This window comes from Triturus cristatus, chromosome 4_2 (genome assembly GCF_964204655.1).
Source record: "Triturus cristatus chromosome 4_2, aTriCri1.1, whole genome shotgun sequence".
Classification (NCBI taxonomy): domain Eukaryota; kingdom Metazoa; phylum Chordata; class Amphibia; order Caudata; family Salamandridae; genus Triturus; species Triturus cristatus.
In genome coordinates, this window is record NC_140586.1 from 236,889,979 (window position 1) to 236,917,671 (window position 27,693).

Sequence of the window (27,693 nt, forward strand, 5' to 3'; positions counted from 1 at the left end):
CCACACGATCTATGCCTAAATAGCAACAGGGCTGACAATAATGTTTTACTATGATGGGCACTAATATGTGATTGTATTGACTAGACACCTCTTATTGATATTGATCCATTTTTTACAACCATTAAAATAACAACATGAGGATTTTTGAAGAAAAAAGGGTAGTTGGCGCTTACAATGGCCGCACGTTTGTAACGATGTAATAACTGTACCAATAATGTTATCTGAAGCCTTGGATATGGCCAATAATTAGAGAAGGAGAGATTGTTTGTATTTCTGTCTTATGCCATGGGTCTTTCAATATACAGGTGTATCATTACCTGCTGCAAACGGTGATATTCTGGCCGTTAAACAATCAACTGCGACTGGAAGAATTGTACAGGTTATAGGAGCGATATCCACTATAGATGGGTTGCGGATGTATCTAACAATACGATTCCACCAGTGGTAACAGGAGGGACAATACTCCATATCAAATTAATACATGAAGAAACATTTGTTTCAATAAGGTCAGTTGTGGGTGTTGAATATATGATCACTTGGTGGCCCTATGTAAATATACGCTATACTTGAACCCCAATAAGATCAGGATGTTTCATTTGGTGGTGGCTCTGTACCTTACAATGCCAAATTTTGGCATCAAATATATAACCTTTTTAAACGAATAGGATGACACTAGCCCCTCATGACGATCGAGTGTCAAGACTGAATAAATTGACAAAATATAAGTTCATGTTGATCAGTCTTCTTAAAATTGAGATTTTTAATGCTGGTTTTGCAATTTTAATCATTAAAATAATATATAATAGTATTTGTATGTGTTTTGTAATTGGTATGTTTGTATCTATTTGTTCACAGCCTTGAGAAAGTCCGGATGGACGAAACACGTGTCGGCTGTTGTGTCTATGTAATGTCATATGGAAAATACAAGAAAGAAAAATAAATAATGAAAACCGAAATACATCTTGGATCTGTTTGTGGACTTTTGAATTTATATTTACTTTGACTCTGTAAATACATGTTTAACGAATACCTATATTTGCCTCAACCGTTTTGTGATTTATGGTGTGACCTTAGTTGAATACCCTTTGGGTGTTCTCGACGGGTCAATTGTTCCTCCTAAAAGCAGAGGGGGTACCTTGGTTTGAGAGCACGATAGGATCCTTGTCCAAAGAAATTGGTAATATGTGGATGTGCATGTAATTTCTAGCCTACTGCTGCTTAGGTGCATATGAGTAAAGATTCAATTTATCAGTTTGATAGTCTTTGCACTCCATACCCGATTGGGAACCACACTACATTGTAAAATATATTTTTTGTTCCATGTTTGTAGTACTTTTTTAGTAACACTTGATAGTGAAAACAAGTCCGCAAATATGGCGAGTTTTGATGATAATAGAGACAATCTACTAGAGGAGCTATTCAGTATGAAGACTGATACTAAACATGTGCAGGACAGTAGCTCAGGACAAGAAGGGCTAAAGATGAAATTTATACGCTTAGAGCGTCTCAAAAAACAGGAGCTCTCACGCTGGTGGGACGCCACCATTCTACAAAGATATCTAGATATTAAACAGGTACCGAGAGGACTAAGAGTGGTGATATTTCCCTCCTTTGATGATCTGGGGGCGGATCTATTAAAGGAATGGGAACACCTCATCACGTCCTCCTCAGTTGGAATGATAGGGATCCTAATTAGGGATGCCAATATTAAACGAGAGCGACTACTATTGGAAATTAAGGTCTTAGAGGAGGAGATCAAGTCTACCAACCTGCCTGAAGTGATAGAGAAGAACTATAAAATTCTTAAAGGGGTTTTACAAAACCACCAATTATACATTAAAGATAAAAAGATGCGCAAATTGAAGCGCGATGACAATGACTATCGGTCTGGCAGAGTTTTTACTTATGCTAGCAAATTTGACAACTTGAATATAAATATTCAACAAGAGAGAACTAGTAGACCTGAGACTGAAACTGAAACTTTGAATAAAGGCACATCTAGTGATACCGACCTTTCCAGTATCACAAGCATTACGAGTGAGGAGTCCAACTGTTCAGAAGAACCATCAACCAGTACAAATAAGGGTCAATCCAATTCCTTTTTTTTAGAAATGGAGAGATTCAGGAAAGGGAACAGACAGAGAGTACAAAATGTGGGCTCAAACTCAAAAAGACAAGAAGAGGGCAAAAAAGAGGACAAAGGGGGAAGCAAGGGCAAAGAAAAAATGACAACAAGATCTGCGTCCAGAACAGTACAGAAATAAAAGTTATACAGGATGATGACAGCAATAATGTCAATGTGATTAATCTTTCTGATCATGTGTTAAATGACAATGAAATAAAAATCTTGAGCAGAGGATTGGGTTTTTGTCCTGCTTCCCTACCTGACTTTACTAAATATCATATTGGTTTATACAGATTTGTTAGAAATTTGAAACTTAAAAAGTTTTTTGCTAACAAAAATGAGAATGTGGTAGAACAACATCATGTCAACACACCATGTGAAATAACGGTAGGAGATGCAAAAAATATACAATTACTCCTTTCTTTAGAACAAATGGAGACACCTGACCCTACTATTAGAGAAATATTGGTGGATTTAGAATTGAACACACAAACTGAGATAGATAGTGGACTTAAACATAGATCACGGTTCACACCACACTTATCGCCAGACAATGTAATCGATATTTTTTCTGACAAAGTCACACATGAACTATACAAACTAGAAGATGACTATCAGAAAAAATTTAAAAATGTAAAACACAATATAAGTAAAGAAGAGAGGGAGGCTCTAAATGGAATCGCACAAAACCCCAATTTGGTGATTAAGGAAGCTGATAAGGGCGGAAATATAGTCCTTATGAACAGATGTGATTACATTGCAGAGATTGACAGACAACTGCTGGATCACATGTCTTATGAGGAGGTCGTCTCTAATCCAATGAGCATGGTAACCAACTTGATTGAAATCAAACTACAATTTTGGAACAGTGAGGGACAATTGTCAGACATAGAACAAAAATACTTGTTTAATCCCTTACCTACTGCAGCCTGTCTATACATACTACCCAAAGTACACAAAGGGGGTAGTTTTCCCCCTGGAAGACCCATCATAGCTGGCATTGGGTCTCCTACAGAAAAGCTGTCGGAATTTATTGACATCTTTCTGCAGCCTCTGGTACAAAACCTACCCGCTTTCCTCAAGGATACAAAGGACTTGCTATGTAAAATGGAAGACTTTGATTGGACAAATGGTCATTTTTTAGTCACCTTGGATGTCAGCTCTTTGTATACGTGTATACCTAGAGGTAAGGGCCTAGAAGCAATCCAGCATTTCCTAGACACAAGAGCTGCCACTCTATATGAACACAACAACATGCTTATGGATCTAATATCCTTGGTTCTAGATAACAACTTTTTCTTGCATGAGACTAAATGGTACAGACAAAAGATGGGCGTGGCAATGGGTGCGAAATTTTCACCCTCTTTTGCAAATCTTTATATGGGTCTTTATGAACTCATACATGTTTGGAGGGAATGCCCTAACAAGTATAGTGACAACATCATCCTTTGGACCAGATATATAGACGATGTTCTATTGTTCTGGTCTGGAACCGAAATATGTCTACTAGATTTCATTACGTATTTAAATGACAATTCTTTCAATATACGGTTCACACATCACTATGATACTAATAGCATTAACTTTTTAGATACCACACAATATGTAACAGGACAAAAAATCAGATCTAAGATTTTTCGAAAAGAGACAGCTTGCAATGCTGTGCTGCACGCGACCAGCGCACACCCACCAGTACAGATTAAATCAATCCCCTATGGGGAGATGATTAGAACAAGAAGAAATTGTAGTGTGGATAATATCTTCTTGGAGGAACTTGACAAATTGGAAAGGAGGTTTAAAGACCGGGGTTATTCTAACCAGGTCTTGACTGCAGCCAAGGATAAACTAGCTAAGGTTAAAAGATCCGACCTACTACTTAACACCCAACAGAAACAACAGAAAAAGAAAAAGGGGAAATGGGGCAGAGGACCAGCATTGGTAGTCCCTTATAGTGCGGCTACACCGGACATGTATCGCATTCTCAACAAACACTGGCACATCCTTAAGATGGATAGTACCATAAAAGAAACCATTTCCCAAAAAGCCACCATCATTCACAGTAGGGGAAAGACATTAAAACAAACGCTTTGCCACAGCTACCTTAAACCAATAACTACCACCACTTGGCTACCAGCACCGCCTAACGGCTTCCATAGATGTGGAAAATGTAGCATTTGCCACTTAGCCAAAAACAAATTGTTATCCTTTGAATATAACACTTTAAAGACATACAAAATTCGGGATTTCATGACATGTAATTCGAAGTATGTGGTGTATTGTATTGAATGCTGCTGCGGTAAAATATATATTGGCAGCACAATACGCCCCTTGAAAGAACGCATTCAGGAGCATGTACGAGCGATTAGAAACAAAAACTGGGACTATCCGCTGGCGGTACATTACAATCAGATCCACACACTGGAGGGGAAAATTAATATTCAGTTTCATGGCATCGAAAGTTTAAAAATGTCAAAACGAGGTGGTAACTATACACTATTACTGAGACAGCTGGAAAGCAAATGGTTAATCAGACTCAGAGCCACTGAGTTGGGATTAAACATCGATAAAGAACTATATACCTTTTTATAGTTAAACAAACAAACAAACAAGAGGGCGGGTTCTTGGTCGCCTGACATAGGGTATTAACATTGGACAAGTGGAACTGACTGTATGTTCCCCTCTGTTCTCCTATTCTCTACCTTTACGTTATGAACACAAGATATTCATGGTCAATCAGATTACAAACTTGACCATATCTATAGCAGCGTGAGGCACACTTCCTCTTAGAGATTTATGTTTTAACATGCCCTAGAAGTATCATCCCCACTCATTAATAACTTTAAAACATAAATTCATTGAATGAGTAGATTGCCATAGAAGATCTTTGGATGTTCGTATCCCTGGGATGAGGGGACAGCTGTAATTTGCTGTTTCTTTATGTATTTTTTTATTTATATAAAATTTTATTAACATGGCAAAAGATAGAATAGTGCAAACTAAATTTGAAATAAGTCCGAAGAAAAGAGAATATTCAGGTTATACTAAGTCCATTTATATACTGTGTGACCATTTCAAAATGGCGCGACCTCCAACATCGAGTGTATATTTTTCAGTCCGCTTTCGTTGTCCATGAACAATCACGTCACCATGCCGGTACGTTCTCAATAAAAACAGTGAAAACGATTCCAGGCCAAGTATCGGTACGAGCGTGAGGAATTGCGGACACGGACATTGACTCAGCTGCCAGGTATGTGGATTCTGCTCAATTTGTGGCACACGGATGTTAATATATTACGAAGCAGGGTGAAGACCATTTAATGAGGGAGACACAAATAGGTGTCGGTTTAAATTGGGCGTTCGACCGAGACTGGGGATCGGACTTACTGTTATCAGGCATAGTAAAAGAATAGAATGCTTGGCAAAACTGTGAATTTATGCGAATTTGATTTTAAAATGAGGGCCAATTAATTTGAGGTCAGTGCAACACGACTTTTACTAGCTTAAATTAATGCTGTGTTTAGGGCGACTTTCTAGCATGCAATGAAATAGTCTGATTATTTCTAAAAGGGGCAGGTAAAAGCATACAAAGACTAAAAGGTTCTCCTAATTTGGAAAATGCTACGTAAAAAAACATTTGCATGAACGCTTTAAGATAGGAGAACAAGGCAAACAAACCTTTTATTTAAGAAATCATTGTTTTTTAGGGGATTAATAAATAAATAAATATTCAAGATATTTCAATTTTGAGGCAGCTCAAGAAACACAAATGTTCCTATGATGATTGTGCAGGAAAGGGGCCTGGGTGGACGTATTTAAAGATCCACACGATCTATGCCTAAATAGCAACAGGGCTGACAATAATGTTTTACTATGATGGGCACTAATATGTGATTGTATTGACTAGACACCTCTTATTGATATTGATCCATTTTTTACAACCATTAAAATAACAACATGAGGATTTTTGAAGAAAAAAGGGTAGTTGGCGCTTACAATGGCCGCACGTTTGTAACGATGTAATAACTGTACCAATAATGTTATCTGAAGCCTTGGATATGGCCAATAATTAGAGAAGGAGAGATTGTTTGTATTTCTGTCTTATGCCGTGGGTCTTTCAATATACAGGTGTATCATTACCTGCTGCAAACGGTGATATTCTGGCCGTTAAACAATCAACTGCGACTGGAAGAATTGTACAGGTTATAGGAGCGATATCCACTATAGATGGGTTGCGGATGTATCTAACAATACGATTCCACCAGTGGTAACAGGAGGGACAATACTCCATATCAAATTAATACATGAAGAAACATTTGTTTCAATAAGGTCAGTTGTGGGTGTTGAATATATGATCACTTGGTGGCCCTATGTAAATATACGCTATACTTGAACCCCAATAAGATCAGGATGTTTCATTTGGTGGTGGCTCTGTACCTTACAATGCCAAATTTTGGCATCAAATATATAACCTTTTTAAACGAATAGGATGACACTAGCCCCTCATGACGATCGAGTGTCAAGACTGAATAAATTGACAAAATATAAGTTCATGTTGATCAGTCTTCTTAAAATTGAGATTTTTAATGCTGGTTTTGCAATTTTAATCATTAAAATAATATATAATAGTATTTGTATGTGTTTTGTAATTGGTATGTTTGTATCTATTTGTTCACAGCCTTGAGAAAGTCCGGATGGACGAAACACGTGTCGGCTGTTGTGTCTATGTAATGTCATATGGAAAATACAAGAAAGAAAAATAAATAATGAAAACCGAAATACATCGGGGTTCAGATCTTTGAATGGCAGGTTTTATAAAGATATACCAGCAAAACCGACATACACTGTAGGCAATGCCAGCTCAATAATCGATTATACATTCTTACACTATTCTAATTTCCATCCATGCAGTAGCTTTGAGATTACTCATCGTAAAGAAAGTGACCATAATCCACAGGTGATTGCATTATCTTTGATGCATAGTCAACATTTCTTAAATCTGGTAACCCTCAATGCCAATATAGTATCAAAAACATAGCCATACGGTGGAATCAGGACTTGTCAGAAAAATTACTGGAACTGAGTAATCAAGCGTTTATAATCAACAGCTTGTAGATAGGGAAATGCATCACATATCGCTCAAATGACTGACTCATCAACTGGGATCATCTATTGGGTAAGACCTTAACATTTATCTCACTTGAAATATGAGAAGATAGAAAAATAAAGAAAACTAGTAGCTACACAAAGAGATTTGAACTTTGGGCAATCGAAAGAGCAAAATGTAACCATTGAAGAGTTCTAAGGCATGTTTTTAAATTTCAGACCTCATTTTGGCATGGTAATTTGATTATAAGCACTAAGCAAAAGTACAAAAAAATTTGATTGACATAAAATGGGGTTAACAAGAAGAGGACTGGACTAAACTTGTGAATGCAGCAAATTCTAAGTTATCGAAAAGATTTAGGTGCTTGGTAGGAAATGACCTAGGAACCACCATAAGCGCTGACAATTATTACATCCCAAGCGAAAAATAAAGATCTCATGTCCAATCCTTATATGGACCCAAAAGCAAAACATTAAAAGAACCAGTTCCTTTTTTAATATGTCAGTTTCAGTAATAGAAGAAGATATTGTCCATCTGATTGTAAAAAGACGACAATCCCGAGGGCCTGGCCTGAATGGACTGCCCATTGAGATTGTGAGATGTGATCCAAGACTCTGGAGTATGTTATTATGTCAGCTATTTTGCAAAAATTCTGATTTATAGGATTATACCATCGGCATGGACACAATTATACATCCAATTTATAATAAGGGGTTCGGAAATGACCCAAAAAACGATTGACTCACAGTCCTGCTGAACTGCGATGGTAGAGTCTTTGCTAGATATTTACTCAGAAGACCTGAAACATGAGTAAAGGAAAAGACATTGATACCACTAAATCAAAGGGGCTTCTGGGCGGTTGTCCGACAATGATTAACATAGTAGCACTGACAGAAGGCACTTGACACACATTTAACATTACTTGTCTGCTATATAGACTACAGTACTGCATTTGACAAGGTAGAGCGAAATTATATGGGGAATAAGTAGCAGTCATGGGGCATTATTCAATCACTGCTTCACTTTATTATACTGCTACATCCTGAAACATTGTTAAGAATCAAGCTTTCTAGCCAAGATTTATTTTCACCAACTTTGAATGGCTTGATGCAGGGCTGCATTTTGGCACATCTTTTATTCTCCCTGTATATCTCCAATCTCTCCAAACCTCTCAGCACAACAATGGGGCTACCTACTAAATTGGGGAAGCTACCTATCACTCATTTAGCCTTTGCAGATAACTTGAAAATATTTTCAATTACCTCCAAAGGCCTGCAACATCAATTAACGAGATTACATAGCTATAATCTACAGAATGGACTTTCAATAAATTGTTCAAAAACTAAAGTAATGTGTTTTAGAAAGCGCTGTAAACAAAAGACGTGGATGATTGGGATCCAAGTAATTGGAAAGGTAAACAAATAATAGTATCTGCGAGTAATTGCCCCAAAGAAGGCTAAAGCTGTTAAGGCCTCTAAATATGTTTAAAGGTTTTTCTAAGATTTACAGAGAGAGAGAGCGATAGGCCAATCTTTTAATGTATTGAACATCAAAACTATCTCCTCATTTCTGTATGCTTCATCAATCTTTAGCGACGGGATAATATCAGAACTGAATACACCTTACATGCAAAATGTTCGCTCTCTGCTTCACCTACAAGGCTCAACTCCTCAAAAATTGCGCTTGGAACTCAATTTCACGTCATTACTTATTTTTCAACTATCATCTAATGATAATTATATTTCTGAGTGTTACAACAGAAACCCAAACACACTAAAGAGTTTAATGTTGGAAGAACTGAGATCCAGACCCTTCAGGAGATTGTGCCTGAATTTGTCAATGTTAAACAAAATGATAACTCTTCAAAAATCACCATAATTGGATGAACTAGCAGCAATGTCAAAAACTCTGCTGAGGACTCAGACTAGGAGAACCTTACAGAGGAATAGCTGTGAAGAAGATCTGTCCTCGGTTTTGTCATATAAGCATACTGAATTGCTTTTTAAATCTTATTTGATTCCACCGCAACTGTACATCAACACCAACCTTGAAGCTGTAACAAAAAGGAAGTACTTATGTTTTAGTCTGATGTATATTCCTCTGCAACAATTTCAAAAGTCATGGATTAAGCACTTAATGGGCAATAAGTAATGTAGACTATGTGGATATAAATCTGAAACAATTGATCATTTTATCTGCCTTTGCCCTGAGTTATTAGACCTCCAGAAGAAATTCCTACGACTAGCATTCACCGAAGCTAATCCTATGTTTTTATTGATAATTTTTAAACATTTCTAAATCGTACCTATTGTTATCTGAAACGAACAGTGCAAGTTACTAGATCTTTGGAAGAAATAGCTATGGCCGCCATTCTGAGAAGCTTAAATATAGACAACTCACGGGGCAATAATATATTTATTGCTATCTGAACATCATATAAGAGAAATTTCATTTTAGTTAAGAATTGTCACATTTTAAATTTCACCTTTTAAGTGTCTTATCAGATGATTTGTTTTGTAGGATGTATTTATTATCACATTTTTCTTGTAATCTTTGGATTATGACAATAACATTTATACTACAAGAAAAGACAAGGTGAAAACACCTAGTGCAGAACACTATTTATATCAATATTCACATAAACATATTTATTTGAGTTCTTTTGTGCATATAATATAATTTTGCAGATATTAAATGACAGTATAATTTTGGATCGATTGTTATTTTTCTTTGATGTAACTTCAGCATTGTTGTGCTACGCTGTAGATGATATTTTAAATAATGCATTGTTTTTATTTTTTTTAAACTATCAAAACACATAAAGACTGTCTTTTACTAGATGTACACCAAGGTGCCAATTACGATCCGGTAAAAAAAATTCCCGTACGACTCGTATCCGGTCTTTTTACTGTACGAATCGTACAAGTGCCGTACAAACTGGCAATCACGATTCGCATGGTAAAAAGCCCATACGAGTCGCATTGGGAATAATTCCCCACACGTCCTCGGGTCGGAAAAAGTGTCCGACACGTCCTCGGACGATTTACCGTACAAACGTGAAAAGCGAAGTCCGACCGGGGAATCACGATCCGTCCCGGGCGTCCGAATGTACAACCGTATGGTTAACAGACGGTCCGCACCGAACTCCAATAGCAACCATGGAGACGTCCAAACAGGTGCCCGGTACGCGCCGTACCCCCCCCAGCCCCCGCATGTACGCGCCGTACCCCTCCCAGCCCCCGCATGTACGCGCCATACCCCCCCACAGCCCCCGCATGTACGCGCCGTACCCCCCCCAGCCCCCCGCATGTACGCGCCGTACCCCCCGTGTATGCACACCCGAGTACGTGTCGAACCCCCTGTGTATGTACACCCGAGTACGTGTCGAACCCCCCCGTGTATGTACACCCGTGTACGTTCGAGTCGTACCCCCACCCGTGTATGTACGGTGCGTACCCCCAGCGCGTACACGGGTGTACATACACGGGGGGGTTCGACACGTACTCGGGTGTACATACATGGGGGGGTACGGCGCGTACATGCGGGGGCTGGGGGGGTATGGCGCGTACATGCGGGGGCTGGGGGGGGGTACGGCGCGTACATGCGGGGGCTGGGGGGGTACGGCGCGTACATGCGGGGGCTGGGGGGGATACGGCGCGTACATGCGGGGGCTGGGGGGGGGTACGGCGCGTACATGCGGGGGCTGGGGGGGTACGGCGCGTACATGCGGGGGCTGGGGGCGGTACGGCGCGTACATGCGGGGGATGGGGGGGGTACGGCGCGTACATGCGGGGGCTGGGGGGGTACGGCGCGTACATGCGGGGGCTGGGGGGGGGTACGGCGCTTACCGGGCCACCTACTCTGGTCGTTTCGCGCCGTACTTCGCATTTCCGGCACTTTTTGGGTGCCGTAAAAATATTGCCGTCCGGACTGCTGTCGGTTCGAATCGTACTTCCTGGGTCGTGAAACGCTGCCTGGAAGCGTCCCGACGTCACGTCGCAGCATTCCCGGATCACATTCGTATGCATTTTTTCGTCGGTCGCTGTTTTTTACGATTCGTACGGAAATGGTGTTTCCGTGCGAATCGTAATTCCATGTTTGTGATGTTTTACAACCGGGTACAAGTCGGACGGAGAATACGCTCTGACCGACGGTTCGTACCCGGTTTTTACCGGATCGTAATCGGCACCCAAGTCTTTGCAGCAATGTCTTGAATTGGCTATGACGAAATGGAGTATATGATTGTACACGTCAGTCAACACAGGCTGTGTGAACCATATGCCATTCATCAATAGATAAAGAAAATTATCTAACAACGAATGCCTCCAAACAGAAAAGTCAAATTGTAGCTTTGCGTGACCCTTCTCTCTTCCCAGAACTATGGCTAGGGACCTTAGGAGTGGCACCCAGCACAGCGAGCTCAATGAGAAATTTGTAGACATCTTTGATTTCAGGAAAACATAGAGCATCCACATTTCATCAATCAAGGCACCTCCTCAAATTCAGCAGCAGTAGTAAATATCAGATTCCACTTGACACATCCACATATATACTTTATATTCACTGGAAAAAAGAATTCTGGCAAGGAGCATGATGGTTGCATACTAAGATCAGTTACTAACCAACACTATACAAAACACTGAAATTCCCAAACAACTGCAGTTGAAACAATGTTACGGTTACTCTTTAAAACCAAAACCTCAAAGAAATACCCCCCCCCCCCCCGTGTGGGTAGCAACACACACATTGCACCAGCAATGCATTGCTTATGGCCTCACGCTTACCATAATTAAAGAAGATAACACACATATCGTCATTCATGTAATCCTTGATGATATTACTGATGTCGCACACTGCTGCCCTTCTTCACATCTGTTTAGTGACAGTTGAAATACACTCTATCTATCTTCTTTGACTATTCTCTCTAAGGATGTCTATTGCTTGCAAGTGTAACAGTGGTAAGCTTTTTAGTCTGTCTGGAAATCTACCTAGAAACATCTTTTCTGCCCAGTTGAACCCTTTCCTGTCTACATACTGTCTCTGTGGTCATTTAGATTAGACAGTGGCACCTGCACCTCACAAGCCCATTTAATGCCTGTAAGGATGTCTACTTGAATGTGGAGCAATAGAAGTCTTTCTTCTCTGTATATTCTCTATGAGGAAATCTAGTTGCTGTGAACTGAACTTTGAGCCTCACAACTCCATTCAGTGTCCATGAATATCTGTTACTCTTGAGTAGAACTCGAGAAGCCTGTGTACTCTATACAATCTGAATGAAGATAATGTTTGCCAGAAGATGTCCTGGAATCTTCTCCATATTATTACAGCATTGGATGAAATTCCATAGGTGAATTGTTCTCTTCTAAATTACCACCCAAACTTAAATTTAGCTCTTGGCTATTGACTGATGACCATCAGGCCCCAGCCTCTCTTTGTAGCATTAGGGCAGGAGAGGGGCAATCCCTTCTATATCTTCAAGTGTACCATTGTGTATATTTTGAAGTTTGGCCATCACCTCTGACACCCATGAATGCGAAGGTGGTGATCCCACTACTGCCCTTTTAAGGTAAGAATAATGCCCACTCCATTGAGGTTAAGAGCCCTTCATAGAGGGTTAGACCTCCAGTGAAGTTGAGAGTGCTTTCAGAGAAAGGTGCTGCCTCCAATTAAGACGCTGATTGTTCAGGAAAGGATTGTGTCACAGTGCAGCCTATTCTTTCTGGACCTTCAATGCTGACACACCAGGGGGCTCTGTCCAACCTTCCCATTCTCCAATGCAATGTCAGATCATCAAGACTAACAATGACTTTGAACCCCAAACTGAGAGCAGCAGAACCCAACACTATCCAATTCAGAGAAAATCCTGAAATGATAAATCCGGGGCACCTTCCATTTTGGACAGCACAGTCAATGACACAGGTGACAAGTGAAGTAAAGGTTGCAGTAACCCTGCACTGGCCTGGGACTGACCAGGAAGACTCTGCAACTGGGGTGCAAACTCAAGACTGACCGAGGGGTAGTCATTAAACGCTATTGTAGGCCTTAACATCGGTTCCAAAGGAAATGTAAATACCAGAGGTCCCATCTTACATGTGACACCTTAAGCCAGTCCTGGCTTTTTAGCCAAAGGCACTAAGCATTCTATGACTTGTAGTTTTGCTTTCAAAGTTATAAGGATGGGGTCAAATACACCAGCATTCTAAGTAATGTTGTCAGAAAGGGTGTACTATCCTGCGCTCACTTTCCCCTGGGTGACTTGATGCAGTCCTTGTTCCTCAGCCAACAACAGTGAGCAGGCTCTGTCCTGTAGTTTAGGTTGGAGCATTTTAAGTCTGGCTTAAAAAAAACATCATCGAAAGTGAAATCTGGCTTAAAAAAAAAAGTCATGGAAAGTGCTGTGGCTAAAAAGCCGTGCTTGGCTGAAGAGTTCTCACATGATATGGGGGTGACTAGAAAACATGAAGTGCAGTTCAAGTCACCCTCTTCCCCTTCTACCATACTGAACAGCTCCTGATTTCTCCTATAAACCTATCATCAACTCATCCCATGTCATGAGGGCGACTTTCAGAAGACCTTGACTAGCAATAGTGATAATCACCAGACCCTTTCCCATCACCCATTAGCACAGTAAGTGCCATCACTGGATCTCCCATCATCCACCTGCACAGGAAGTGACATCACTGACTTTCCCATCATCCATCAAGGGAGAAAGTGACATTACTGGTTTTCCTGCCAAAAACGTCTTTAAAAGAAGAAGACAAGCAAGAGGACTTCATTCCCCATCACCCATCAACACAGGAAGCAACATCGCTGGCTCTCTCATCATCCACCTCCACAGGAAGTTCCATCACTGAATTTCCCATCATCCATGTGGACAGAAAGTTACATTACTGGTTTTCCTATCAAAACTGTCTTTAAAAGAAGAAGCTTAGCAAGAGGACTTCATTTCCCATCAACCATCAGCACATGAAGAACATTACTTGATCTCCCATCATCCACCTGCACAGGAAGTGACATCACTGAATTTCCCATCATCCATCTGGATAGGAAATGACATTACTGGTTTTCCTGTCAAAACTGTGTTTAAAAGAAGATGACAAGTAAGAGGACTTAATTTCCCATTGTGAGAAGTTGGCCTGGTATATGCTGTCCACTAATTAAAGTGGGCACCTTGCACCAGTCCAAACGTCCCTTCTGATGTATGAGGTCAAAGGTAACCTTTAGAAAGTTATCCTAGTGGTAGCTGTGGAGAGCAGCCTTCAGGCCTAATCTTGAAGGAATGTAAAGCAGCTTGTTTTACCAGAATATCACCTTTAGTATTAACTAAATGAAAGGAGAACCACACAGTAGTTAAAAAAAATATGTATTTATTTATTTAACACTCTCCAGTATCCTCTACATGAGGATACAACACAAAGCACACAATACTTCCGAAAAGAAACAGTTGTAAGTAGCACAATACCCAGTGGGCTCCGCAGGGAGACCAAACCATATACTAAAATAGTGGTATAAGAACCACGACTGGAGTTGAGATAGTGTTTAGATCCATTAGAATCGCCAGGACCCCAAGCAACCACCCAAGGTGAGTAGAAAAGGACCCCACGGAGGATGGGTGCAGTGTGCTAAAGCGACCGCGGGCTCTGTACAATTCAATGGGGAAGTCACGGTTACAATTTTAAACTTTAAGGACCCTTCTTGGTGGACTTCGAGGAAACCCTTTGGAACTTAGGTTGGAGAGCCACACAACCCATGGATATCCTAGTACCAGGGTTACCTATCCCAGAGGAGCCGGGAGCATAGGCCTGTAGTGGTGTCGGAAACTGCCGTCGTTCTCAATGGAGGGCTGCGAAGAAAAGCTGCTGCCGGGAAGGAATAAAGTGCCCGTAGGAATCCAAGGGTGGATTTGTGATAGAAGGAACCTGAAAGCAGAGGGGACAGAGACTGGGTCACTTCAGGGTGACCAGGGGCTAAGTAGACGAATGCCCACCGATGTCGGGTGCTTCAGGTGCGAAGAAGGATGCTTGACTCTGCAGCCACAAGGTCCAGGAAACGTTGAGGATGACCAGGAGCCGGATGCGAGCTGTCCCACTAAGGATGGCGAGTGCTGAGGGGTCAGTGTCCGGCTGGAGCACCAACAAGCCTTGGACACAGCAACCCACCCAGGAAGGTCAAACAGGTTATGGTGTGGACCAGCAAGGTCCAGGGGACTCACCAAGCAATGGGTAGTCAAGGTACGTCTGGAGGATCCAGGAAAGCCCAATAGAAATAAAGATGACCCTCAAGAGGACCCACAGGTCGAATGACCAGGAGTCTCGAGGGGACCTCAAGCAAGATCACAAAGTACCAGCCCACGGAGCACTCGGGGTGAGGAGGCCAGAGTTCTTTGGTGCAAATACTGCTCGGGGTCAGGACTACATGGAGTCCAATGCACAAGCTCAGGAACTGCCAACAAGCATATGCACTAGCAAACGTACGCGGTGCACAGGGGTTTGGGGTATGTGGTCCCCACGAGGGATGCTGGCCTCAAACCCGGTGAGACTGTATGGTGCAAGGGCACAGACGATGCTTTGGACAAAGAGGGAGATGAAGTCGGGCCCAGTCGAAATCCAGCGAAGTCCAGAGTGTCCAGACGGTCGAAGGTCCATGGCTTCTTGTTGCAGAATCTTGTCCACATAAAATCTAGAGTCTTGCAGTCAGGTAAACCCTTATGTATCCATGGGAGAGGGTTGGACAGATTCAGGGGTCCCTCCTAGGGGAGGGTCAGGACAGAGGGAAGGTTACTCCCATGTCCTTTGTCCAGATTCGCGCCAGAGCAGGAGCCAACGACTCCCAGAACTGCTTTGAGCTGGACTATACACAGGGACACCAAACGTGCCCCAGGTGCAGACTTTCAGGCACTTTAGAAGTGCACCTATCCAGCCCCATTACACTAAATCCTGTCTGGTAGGTAGTCACACTTCCCTGTGACAGGATACGTATTGTGCTGCCTCCCTCTCCTCGAGCTTGGCTCAGCAGCGGGAGGGCAGAAATGTGTCTCTGGTCAGCAGCATCCATTTTGTGCTGACCGGGTCGAGAAGGCTGGCACCGGAAAGACCAGTGACCCCACAAAGCTCGCTTCAAAACGGTGGGAAGGTGAAATCTGACTGCATGGTTGCCCCCACTTTTTGCCTGGTGTTTTGATGGTTTTTGACTTAGTTTGGCTGGGAACCTGCAATCCAGGTCCCCAGCCTATCTGCTTTCTCTTATAAATTGATTCCATGTACTTTAGGTACATTACAGATTGGATCTGAGGTGCCCTTATAAGTCCCTAGTATATGATATACTATGTACCTAGGGCATAGGTACCCCAGAGGCCTACCAGGGGCTGAAGCATGTGTTATGCCACACCTGAAAAGCCACCCAAAATGACACTACTGGTCTGCTACTGCAGCCTGGGTAAGGTGGTGCATGCACCCCTTACTGTGATATAGGTTACCTATATCACTATATATGTACACACTTAGAAACCTATAAGTCACTCCTATGGCAGGCCTGATCAATCGTGAAGGCAGAGTGCTTGGTTCTTATGTGAGAGGGCGCCCCTGCATGAGCAGAGCCCCTCTGCAGCGTTCGGAGACCCTTCTCTGATGCTGTTTGTAGTGCAGCCTGACCATATACTCTTAAATGCATTATAACCAAACTGTAAATGCTAACTTTGGACTGGCTGCACGGAAACATGTTGTGTTTGGTGTCAAACACCTTGGAATCATACCCCCACACCAGTAACTGGTGTGGGAGTATGATCCCACCCTTCTAGAGGGAGAGACAGGACAGCACTGGTATACCCGGTAGAAACTTAATAGAGCCCTGGCATCACAAAATGGATGCTGCAGCCACTGACACAGGTCTGGCCTCCAGCTGCTGGCCAAAACTCCGGCAGGGGAGGCCTGGACAATAGGTTTCCTGTCACAGGGAGGTGTAACCACCTCCCAGACAGGCTTATGTGTATTGGGGCTGGGTGGGAGCACTCTCTGAGTGCTTTGAAGTCCTGCACTGGGGGCACATTTGGTGTCCCTGTGCATAGTCCAGCTCAAACCGGTTCAGGGGCTTCCAGCCCCTGCTCTGGCACAAAACTGGACAAAGGAAATGGGTGTAGCCACCCCTCTTCCCAAACCCTTCCATAGGTGGGTCCCCAGAGTATGTCCAATCCCCTACCTTAGTATAAGTATGGGACACCTGTCCTTAGGACTTCAGATTACCCTGGACGAAACTCTGAAGCTGAATCCTGGACCTTTGATGCTCTGCTCAAGATCAGAGGACTGAAGAAATCTCCCTTGGGGTCCAGGAGTGACTCCCCTGCTTGGCAGGCACCAACGAAGCAATTTGCCAGTCTGCATCATCGAAGTTCCCGCCGGACTCCTAAGTAATTGCAGCCCAGGAAGAGGATTTCCAGACGTCTTAGAGGCCGACCCGAGTCCTCAGCAAAGCTGAGACCCGCAGCCCTCGTGAGTAGCGTGGAACTGGAACTCCTGGTCACCGTGAATTCTGCAAGTGCATTGACTTCTCGACGTCTCTTGAAGTCATGCTTGGGCTGACTTGTAGCCCCCACCTCAAGCACTGAATCCACTGAAGATTGTTGGCCTGGTCATTCCGAGTGACCCGTGGGCCGCCATTTTGTGTTTCGTCTCGAGGTCCCTTTGTGATCCCTGGTCCATTGACTTGTGGGTCCCTGAGGGGTTAGCTTTACATTTCCTTGGGGTTTCCTGGTTGCTCCAGACGTGCCCTGATTCCCCACCAAGTGGTGAGTCCCACAGACCTTGCTGGTCTGCACCGAAGCATCTTTCTCGTTTCTGCGTGGGTTGCTGTTGCCAAGGCTTGTTGTGTCCAATCCAGGCACCGACGCTGCAGCACTTGACATCCTTTGTGGGACAGCTTGAATCCAGCTCCTGGTTGTCCTCGACACCTCCTGGTCCTCGTGGCTGAAGAGTCAAACTTCACCTCCTTCACCTGAAATCAGCCGACATCGGTGGGCATCTGCTCATCGCCTTCCTGGTCTCTGGCAAGTGACCCAGACTCTGTCCCCTCTGCTTTCAGGTTCTTCTCATCCTCGATCCAGGCTTGGATCTATTCGGACACTTCGCATCTTCTTGGCAGCAGCACTTCTTCGCCAGCTCCCACTGAAATCGACGACGCGACCCGACACCATTTGACACCTATGCACCTTGCTTCCCTGGGTGAGGTAACACGAGTACTCCGGTGCTCCCGTGGGTGTTGACCACAGAACTTCCTAAGTCCAAAAGGGGTTGGTCCTGACTCATTTCTAAGTGTCCCTAATCTTTTAAAAATCTAACCGTGACTTTCCCCATATCAGCTAACGGGAGCTCGCGGCTGTGTTCACACACTGCACACGGCCCCCATGGGTCCCCTGTGTCACTACCTTGGGTGGTTCCTTGGGGTCCCAGCGATTCTACAGGCTCTAGGCCTTGTGTCTAGTTAAGTTGTGGTTCTTATACCACTATTTAAGTATATGGTTTGGCTCGCCCCTAGGGCCTGACGTGTATTTGTGCTATTTTACTGTGATTATTGAGGTGTAATTTATGTGTTTTGACCTCTAGTCTTATAAAGAGACTAGGAGGGTGTGTTTAGTAATAAATACATACATTTTATATATACCTGGTGTGGATATATTTCATTTAGTGACTCAAGAGATTATAGACTGGTAAAACAAACTGCTTTACATTCCTTCAAGACTTAGCCTTAAGGCTGCTCTCCATAGCTACCACTAGGATAGCTTTCAATAAAGATTGTCTTTAACCTATAACCAATAAGGGGTTGTTTGGACTGATACAAGGTGCCCACTATAACTAGTGGACAGCATATATCAGGCCAACTTCTCACACCTCCTACACCGGTTACCGGTGTGGAGGTATGATTCCAAGGTGTTTGATACCAAATACGACATGTTTTATTTCAGCCGTTTTCGAAATAGCATTTACCCCAAGGTTATAATGCACCTCTACCTATATGTAACCCCGGGCGTAGCACTCCGCTTCGCCCACGGAGTGTACGTAGCGCTGCCTGCTTCACAGTTTTCCAAGTAGGCGTAGCAGGCAGCGCTACGCACACGCCAGGGCGAAGTAGAGCTGCCTGCCGCCCACCACCCGCCGCCCGCCCGCCCTCCTTTTAAAATAATATCAAGTATAATAAAAACATTAAATAGAATCACTTACCTGCAGCGTGGCGTCTCCGGGGCTCCCTCTTCCTCGTTCCCAACTTCTTTACACAAATACGCATGCGCGGACGCCCGCGCATGCGCATTTGTGTAAAGAAGTTGGGAACGAGGAAGAGGGAGTCCCGGAGACACCGCGCTGCAGGTAAGTTACTCTATTTAATGTTTTTATTATACTTGATATTATTTTAAAAGGAGGGCGGGTGGGAGGCGGGCGGCGCGTAGTGGGGCTACGCGGAGCACACGAGTGTGCGTAGATTTGGGACACTACGCGCTGCTTCACGTAGCCCCACTACGCCCAGGCCTGCCTATATGTCTGGCTGAGTCACAGACAACCCAGGAGAATCGTCTCCGAAGGCTGCAGAGGGGTTCTGCTCATGCAGGGGCACCCTCACGTAAAACCCAGCACCCAGCCTTCAGGAATGTTAAGGCCTGGTACAGGGGTGACTTACAAGTTTTAAGTGTAGTGACCTATAGATATAGTGAACCTAAATCTAAGGTAAGTGGTGCAAGCACAAGCTTACACAGGCTGCAATGGCAGACCTGTAGTTCCATTTTGCATGGCCTCTCATGGGTGGAAAAATACATGCTTCAGCCCATGGGAGGCCTCTGGGGTACCTATGCCCTTGGTATATGTGTACAATATACTAGGGACTTATAAGGGTACCCCAATATCCAATCTGGAGTGTACCAAAGTACATGGCATAATGTTTTAAGGACAAAACAAAAAGACTGGGATCCTGATTATCAGGATCCCAGTCAGACTAGTCAAAACAGTGTAACATCACGCAAAAATTGGGGGTAACCATAAGAAGCAGATCCTACTTTCCTACACCCATCACCCATCAGCACATTAAGTGACATCAATGGCTCTCCCATCATCCACCTGCACAGGAAGGGACATCACTGAATTTCCCATCATCCTACTGAATAGGAAGTGGCATTACTGGTTTTCCCGCCAAAACAGTCTTTAAAAGAAGAAGACAAGCAAGAGGACTTCATTTTGTCTCACCTACCAGCACAGGAAATGACATCATGGCACCCTGGACTCATCTCCCCTCCAAGGACCTACTTAATGACAGCTACATCACAGGCATGCAGCGGATGCGCACAAATGGTGCGTCACTGTCTTGCCAAAGGTGCACCAAAGGCAAGTCAGTGTGCGCCCGTCCATGCCTGGACCACGCCCAGCGCCAAGAACCCTGGTCCGATCGCTGCCCACCGATATTCTGCAGCACTCCTTAGGTCTCTAGACCAGGGACACCATTTCCCCAGCTGCTGCCGCGCTGCACCTCACATCACAGTCAGGAGCTTTTACCTGTATCCACTGCCAAATCCTCCAGCAGCCACCCACCCACACCCACACTCCCCACACAAACACTAACAATGCCCTCAGCACCCCCTCCCAACACACACACCAGCACCAACAATGCCTACACTCTCATGCTACACCACACGCCATAGCAAACCCGAACATCAACTCCTACTCACATGCATGCTTCTCTACACATGATCACTCAGCAAACACACAATCAAGATAAGGGACCTTCTGAGCAGCGATGCACCCGACATCCTCTTGGTCACAGAGACATGGCTCAACTCCTCATTGGCTCCGACATCGCTGCAGCAATCCCAGCTGCCTACAAGATTGCTCCACAAGACTGCCTTCACAAGTCAGGAGGAGGTCCCGCTATCATCCACAAGGAATCCATCAAATGCGCAACATCTACCGAGAACACCACCCCATTCATGGAACATCTGTACTTTCTGGTGCAAATCTCAGAAAAATTCACCCTGAGCACATCCCTCGCTTACCGACCACCAGGACCCTGAATCACCTCTACCAACTTCATCACCGACTTTGTCACTTCGCTCACTAACTACTCCAGATCCCATATTTTCCTTGGTGGCCTCAACTTTCACCTGGAAGACCGAAACTACCCCTGCTCCACAGCACTCCTCTATAGCTTGAGCACCATTGGACTCACCCAGCTCTTCACAGACCCAACACACATGCAGGACACACACTAGACCCCATCTTCACTACAAGTGACTGCTACAAATAAAACTCCACCAAACAGCTCACATTGATCAACCACTCCATCATCCACTTCCAAATCAACACACTTGAAGTTAACACCCCTACCAGGTTCAGCACTCCAAGCTGCAGCTGGGGCAAAATAACAGAAGCAGACTGGCTCAGCGCCCTCAGCACTGATCAGACTAGCCCCACAGACAACCTCGACAAGGACATCAATAACTTTAACAACTTGATCAAGAATTGGACACACTCCCTCGCACCCATCAAACCCAACAAGCATAGTAGATCAAACAAGGCCAGCTGGTATAAAGAAGACCTCTGAGACACTAACAACACTGTAAACAGCTAGAAAGGTAATGGAGAGCCAGCCACGACACCACCGACAGAACGATCTACAAGGCTGCACTCAGATGCTATCACCAGCAAATTAGAGACACCAAGAAAAAAACACTAATGAACCACATCGAAGGAAGCTCCAACAGTTGCAAGGAGATCTTCTTGATCATCAAGGATTTCACCTCGCCATCAGTCACAGTCAACAACATTGATTCCTACCAACAACTCTGCGATAACCTATCCAACTTCTTCCACAGCAAAATCGCAAACATCTGCAGCAACTTCACACACCCACCCAACCCTAGAGAACTCATCACTAACTTACCCACAACCAACCAAGATGGACACGTGACCAAATGAGCAACCCTCACCAAAAACGACACAGCTGCAGTCATGCAGACCATCCACTCTGGGGCCCCAACGGACCCATGCTCCCACCACATCTACAACCTGGGAACATCGCCAATCAGCACCATCGTGACCCACATCATCAACACCTCCATCACAGGCGCCATTTTCCCCGATTAATGGAAACTTGCAGAGATCAACACCCTCCTCAAAAACCCACAACTGACCTGAATCAATTGATCAACTTCCGACCCATCTCCTTGCTCCCCTATCCAGCCAAAGTGATTGAGAAGGCCATTAACAAGCAACTCACAACCCACCTCGAACTTCACCATCTTCTAGACTACACACAATCAGGATTAAGAAAAACACACAACAACACTCATAGCGGCCTCTGACGACATTTGTAACGTCCTGGACTACGGAGAATCAGCAGCCCTCATCCTGCTAAACCTGTCTGCGGCCTTTGACACTATTTCCCACAACACCCTAATCAGAAGACTCCACAAGATTGGCATACAAGGATCCACTCTCAAATGGATGTTTTCCTTCCTCACAGGAAGAACCCAAAGAATCAGGCTGCCACCCTTCACATTGAAGACCAAGAAACTGATGTGCGGTGTCCCACAGGGATCGTCCCTGAGCCCTACTCTTTTCAACATATACAGGACACCGCTTGCCAACATCATCTGATCACAAGACATCACCATCATCTCCTACGCTGATTACACCCAATACATTCTCTCCCTGATGGAGAAGACAAACACCACCAAAGTTAACTGGCCATGGCAGCAGCCTAGATATGAAACCAGCTGCCTGAATTTCAACTTCGACAAAACAGAAGTATTGCTCTTCAGCAACAAGATCTTCCCATGGAATTCCACCTATTGGACAACACCCACACAACAAAACACACAAGAAATCTATGTATATCCTAGATGACTTCAACATGACAGCTCAAGTCAACGCAGTGGGCACCTCCTGCTTCCACATCCTATGCATGCTGCAAAAGATCTTCAAATGGTTGCCTCAGAAAACCATGGACCATCACACAAGCATTCATCAGCAGGCTGGACTACTGCGACACTCTCTACACCATAATCCCCAAACAACTCCGATGCAGACTCCAGACCATCCAGAACACAGTCGTAAGACACATAATCAACTTCCCACAAAGCAACCCACATCACACCACTCCTCAGGAATCTTCACTGGCTTCCATTCACAAGCACAGCCAATGCAAACTCCTCAGATACACATACAAAGCCCTACACAACACAGGACCATAATACCTTAACAGCCGCATACACTTTCATCAACCCACCAGACACCTACGCTCTGCCTCACTCGCACACATGCCCCGCATCCGCAAATGCAAACCTGGGGGCCGCTCATTCTCCTACATCGCACCCAAGACATGGAACGACCTACATCGCACCCAAGACATGGAACGACCCCCCTCCACACCCTCCCTCAACACATTGGAGCCTCCGACTCACTTCTTGAGTTCCGCAAGAAGCTTAAGACCTGGCTCTTCACATAAGCACTTTGGGATCACACACCTGCACACCTTTGCCCAAGCACCTGGATACCCGCTTGGGTGATTAGTGCTCTATACAAATCAGCATAACATAACCTACGTCTAGCAACAGAACTAAACATGCTGTGACTTGTAGTTTCACCCTTTCCAATGTGGGTATGGAGCCTGCAAGTGTGCTTAATACAGGAATTAAATCACCCTCGTGACATCAGCAGCGTAACTACTATTGATGCAGAATGTGCAGTGGCACTGGAGCCAAGAGCACCAAGGAACCCATTGAACCCTCATAGGCGCACTTGCACCAGAGGCTCTTTGGCATCCTCGCTGTGTTACGCTACTGCGTGACACGGATCCACTTGACACTTACGCTGCTTCGCCAACTCATCAGAGGTACAAAGTCTGCCCAGCTTAGCTGCTGCCCCACCCCCGGCAATTACCGACACTGTGCGTGAGAACTCCCTCGGTGTAGTCAAAGATTATGAGATTGCTGCGTAAATAGTTTATCTGGCCCGTGTTTTTGCTTTGCATTCTGGGACTTCCCTTGCCGTCCTATTTAGCGCACGATAAAATCAAGACGAAGGATATTAGAATGCAACGATAAAACCTTCTGGGTGAGTTATTCCACCACGGAGATAGGAAATCTAGGCGGCCTGTTCAATCTCATGACTAGCGCTCAGAAGATGGCATGCAAGCGCTATTCAAAACTTCAGTGAGAAAGGTACGGGAGGCGTTTCTTACCCTCCATGCCGGCATGGATGTCAGGTTCAGTCCCTGTACTCCTGGTGCTACCGCCTCCTTCACCTGTGTGTCCTGCAGCGCGGCTGGCCTCGGCGCTGCCCACCTCCCAGTCCACCGTTCTGGTACACCAGCGCAAACCCCCCTTCTCTCCTTCATTCATACCCTCTCCCCCTCTCTTCATTGTCTTTCCTCTTCTCGTTCCTTTTCGCTTGCTGTCTTTTGCCTTTCCTCCAAAAGTCTCATTTCCCTTTGATTCTCCTCTAGTACCAGGCTGTTTGTCTCGTTCCTCCCCTCTACCTTTTTTCTTTCCCTCTCTCTGGTTCCGTCTTTCTACTCCTGCTATCTTCTTACGTTCTTTTTCATGCTGTAATTTTCGTCTCTTTCTCTCCTTTTACTTTTTGCGCCCGCGCCCTTTTCTGTTTTTCTCTTTCTGCCCTACTTTCTCCTTCAATTTAAATTTGGCCCCTCTGTTTATTTTTCTTCGCACCTCTACTCTCTCTGCCCCCCTCTCTCTCTTTGTATACCCTCCGTTATTCTTGCCTCCCTTGTTCTCTCGTCCTCCCGTCTCTCCGCCCGCCACTCCGTCTTCTTTCCTGCACTGTGGCGTTTGTCTGAGACTCACCCGACCCCTCCTTCTCTCACTACCCTGTCTTCCACGGAGAGAAAAGAATTTCATGCACTGCTGCGCCAGCTTGTCGTCTTACTCCTCCTCTTTCGTAGCCTGGGGGGAAGTCACTGCATTACCCCTGCATTGTAAAGTGTTCAGCCGTCTACGCAGATAGCTCGGTGATATAATTCACCTGGTGCAGGGATCTGCCTTTTAAGTGAGATGACTGGGAGGAAATGCACCTGCAGTATAGATGTAATTCGAAGATTACATTTTCAAATATTAGTTTGACATGTCAGTAGGATAACGTGTCCCTGCAAAACAATCTGTCTTCATCGTGCGCGTGCCATCTATGTACCCCTGCTGGGCCAAGCCTTTCAACCATCTGAGGTCGAGAAAATTAATGTCATGTAAATATAAAGTGAATTTATAAAGCGTCAGGTCAGCTCAAAGAGATTCTAGGCGCTAGATACCTCAGGTTACCAGATCTAGGGGATGGGGAGAAGGGATTAAAAACAAGCATTGGCATAGCCAATAGGTCTCGCCTTTGGGACCTTATAAGTGTTCAGCCATGCAACAGTTGATGTTGTTGCACCAAGGATATTGTGCTGCATAACTAAACACTTAGAAGGTCCCAAAGGCGAGACCTATTGGCTATGCCAATGCTTGTTACAAATTGCCCGTGTACAGTCAAACCTTATTCAGATAAATGTACAGAGTGAAATGTCAATGAAAAGCCCGTCTTAAACACTCCAATGTTTGCAGACATGTAGCGTAAGAAAGTTCTCCTCAGAGACAGTCTGAAACCTGAGGGTTATGGCCGTCAGTCTCACGCAGGTGGGTGCATAGTCCCTCCTCACTATGAAAGTCGTAATTTCCTCTAGTCTAGAGTGCCCGTCACTTGGATAGTTCACCATCAAATGAGACCATCCACACTGCGTCAGTGTGCGCCTTCCCATTCCTGAATTGGCTGACACACATCCAGCGCGCGAATGCTGTGGGAACGCACAGGCTTCCCGTTCCGGTGGGTATTATTGCTTGAGAACAACGTTCTTGACTGGTGCCATCAGCATTCCCCGCCACTGTCCCCGATAAGAGACACACAGGCTTCCCTCGGCAATCACGGCAGTCCCGCACACGCATTGTGTGAATTTTACTGAGCAGCCAATTACTTTCCTTGTGGACTGAACCGGGCTCTCGACATTTGCATAGTTGACAGGTAATTCATTCATTTTCAATAGGTTGTTTTTGGGCTTGGCACAGGTAAGGAATTTCACATCTCATCCCCAGATGGAGCAGTGGATAAAAGGTACAACGAGGCAGTTTATCAGTTACTCTGCCGAGGGATACATTTATGTATGAGTGTAGTGCTTCTTTTATTTACTTTTGGTTGTGCACATCTGTATGCAAGCTTATTTATATCCGGTATGAGCATTTATGATAAGCAAAGTTATGGGTTTTGTAAAATGTGGTCTATATGAGAGAGTCAAATATGCCAGTACAGTTTAATATTGCTTTTCTAATTGTCAGTTTCCTTTGGAACGGAGTATATAAAAATAATTAATATGCAATTGCAGACATTAGATGTTAGGTTGCCTACCACACAATGCATCTTTTTTAACTCTTCCTTGCTTGGCCCGCCCCCGTTAACTCCACCTCCGCAACGTCCCTATTTTAGGCTTCCCACAGTCATTATGTCCCAGTTGCAGTACTGACTGCATGCATCCATAAAACAGCAAACTGAAAATAAATCCACCTGTAAACTAGGCACTGAATTACACATCAGCCTCACGAAACGGCAAAATAAATCCGTGAGGAATTCAGCGGCCAGTGAAGTGCTTTATCATGCTAAACCAAAATGTGAAACATGAACATGGTAATGAGAAACCATAAACCGACTGCGGAATGGCTCGAGACCAGCCTATGGGCGCGTGATTGACGGGGCGCCACGGGTAAGGGGCGAGTCCAGGGACACTGTACACATGTACATACCGTACCCGTGACAAAATACATCGGCACGAGAGAAAGGAAGCATTAAGCACATTCTCTTTTAAGAAAAAAATGAAATCAAATAATGCAAACATTGCATTGGGGTTCGTTCACAAGATTTTGTTTAAGTGTAAGTTTTTATTGGCAATTTCATAATCACGGCATCAATACTGACAAAGTTAGTAACAACACAATATTTAAACATGAAAACATCCGGCGCGGGGAATACAAAGATGGGGGCTGCAGCAGGAGAGAGAGGCACGCGCCGTTAAATGCGAGTGGTGCGCACGTAAAAGTGAAAGTAATTGCACGTTCACGTGAGCGTGAACGCAAGCATTAGGCCAGCAAATGCCGGTGGGAAGCACTTTTAAATCCCACTTACAAAAGTCGAGCAACAGCGCATGCGCTGCTGTAGGCTCGACCTAAAAAAAGACCCAGACGACTAAGTTTGATTAAAAAATCAAATGTTGATATTTTTTTAAGACTCGCTAGCTGTCCTAATTGAGTGGCACAAACCTCTCGAAGGAGCGTGTTCCATAATTTAGCACCAATAAAAGGTAGATTCAAAAGCAACCTAGCGGCCGAGTTTTTATCCAAGTGAAGTTTCCTATTTAGATATTTAGTCAGACCCAGGTACAAATGAGTTAGCCTTGTCAA

General features: G+C 44.3%; 1 protein-coding gene across 1 annotated transcript in view; it reads right to left on the bottom strand.

Annotated features, from left to right (window-relative positions):
* CARD10 (caspase recruitment domain family member 10) overlaps positions 1-25,076 on the bottom strand; it is a 260,351-nt gene extending 235,275 nt beyond the window's left edge. The window contains exon 1 of the mRNA XM_085601364.1: positions 24,441-25,076. Within this exon, the coding sequence (XP_085457490.1) occupies positions 24,441-24,621 (181 nt within the window). The 5' untranslated portion in view covers positions 24,622-25,076. The remainder of the gene's footprint in view (positions 1-24,440) is intronic.
* Between the last annotated feature and the right edge of the window lie 2,617 nt (positions 25,077-27,693).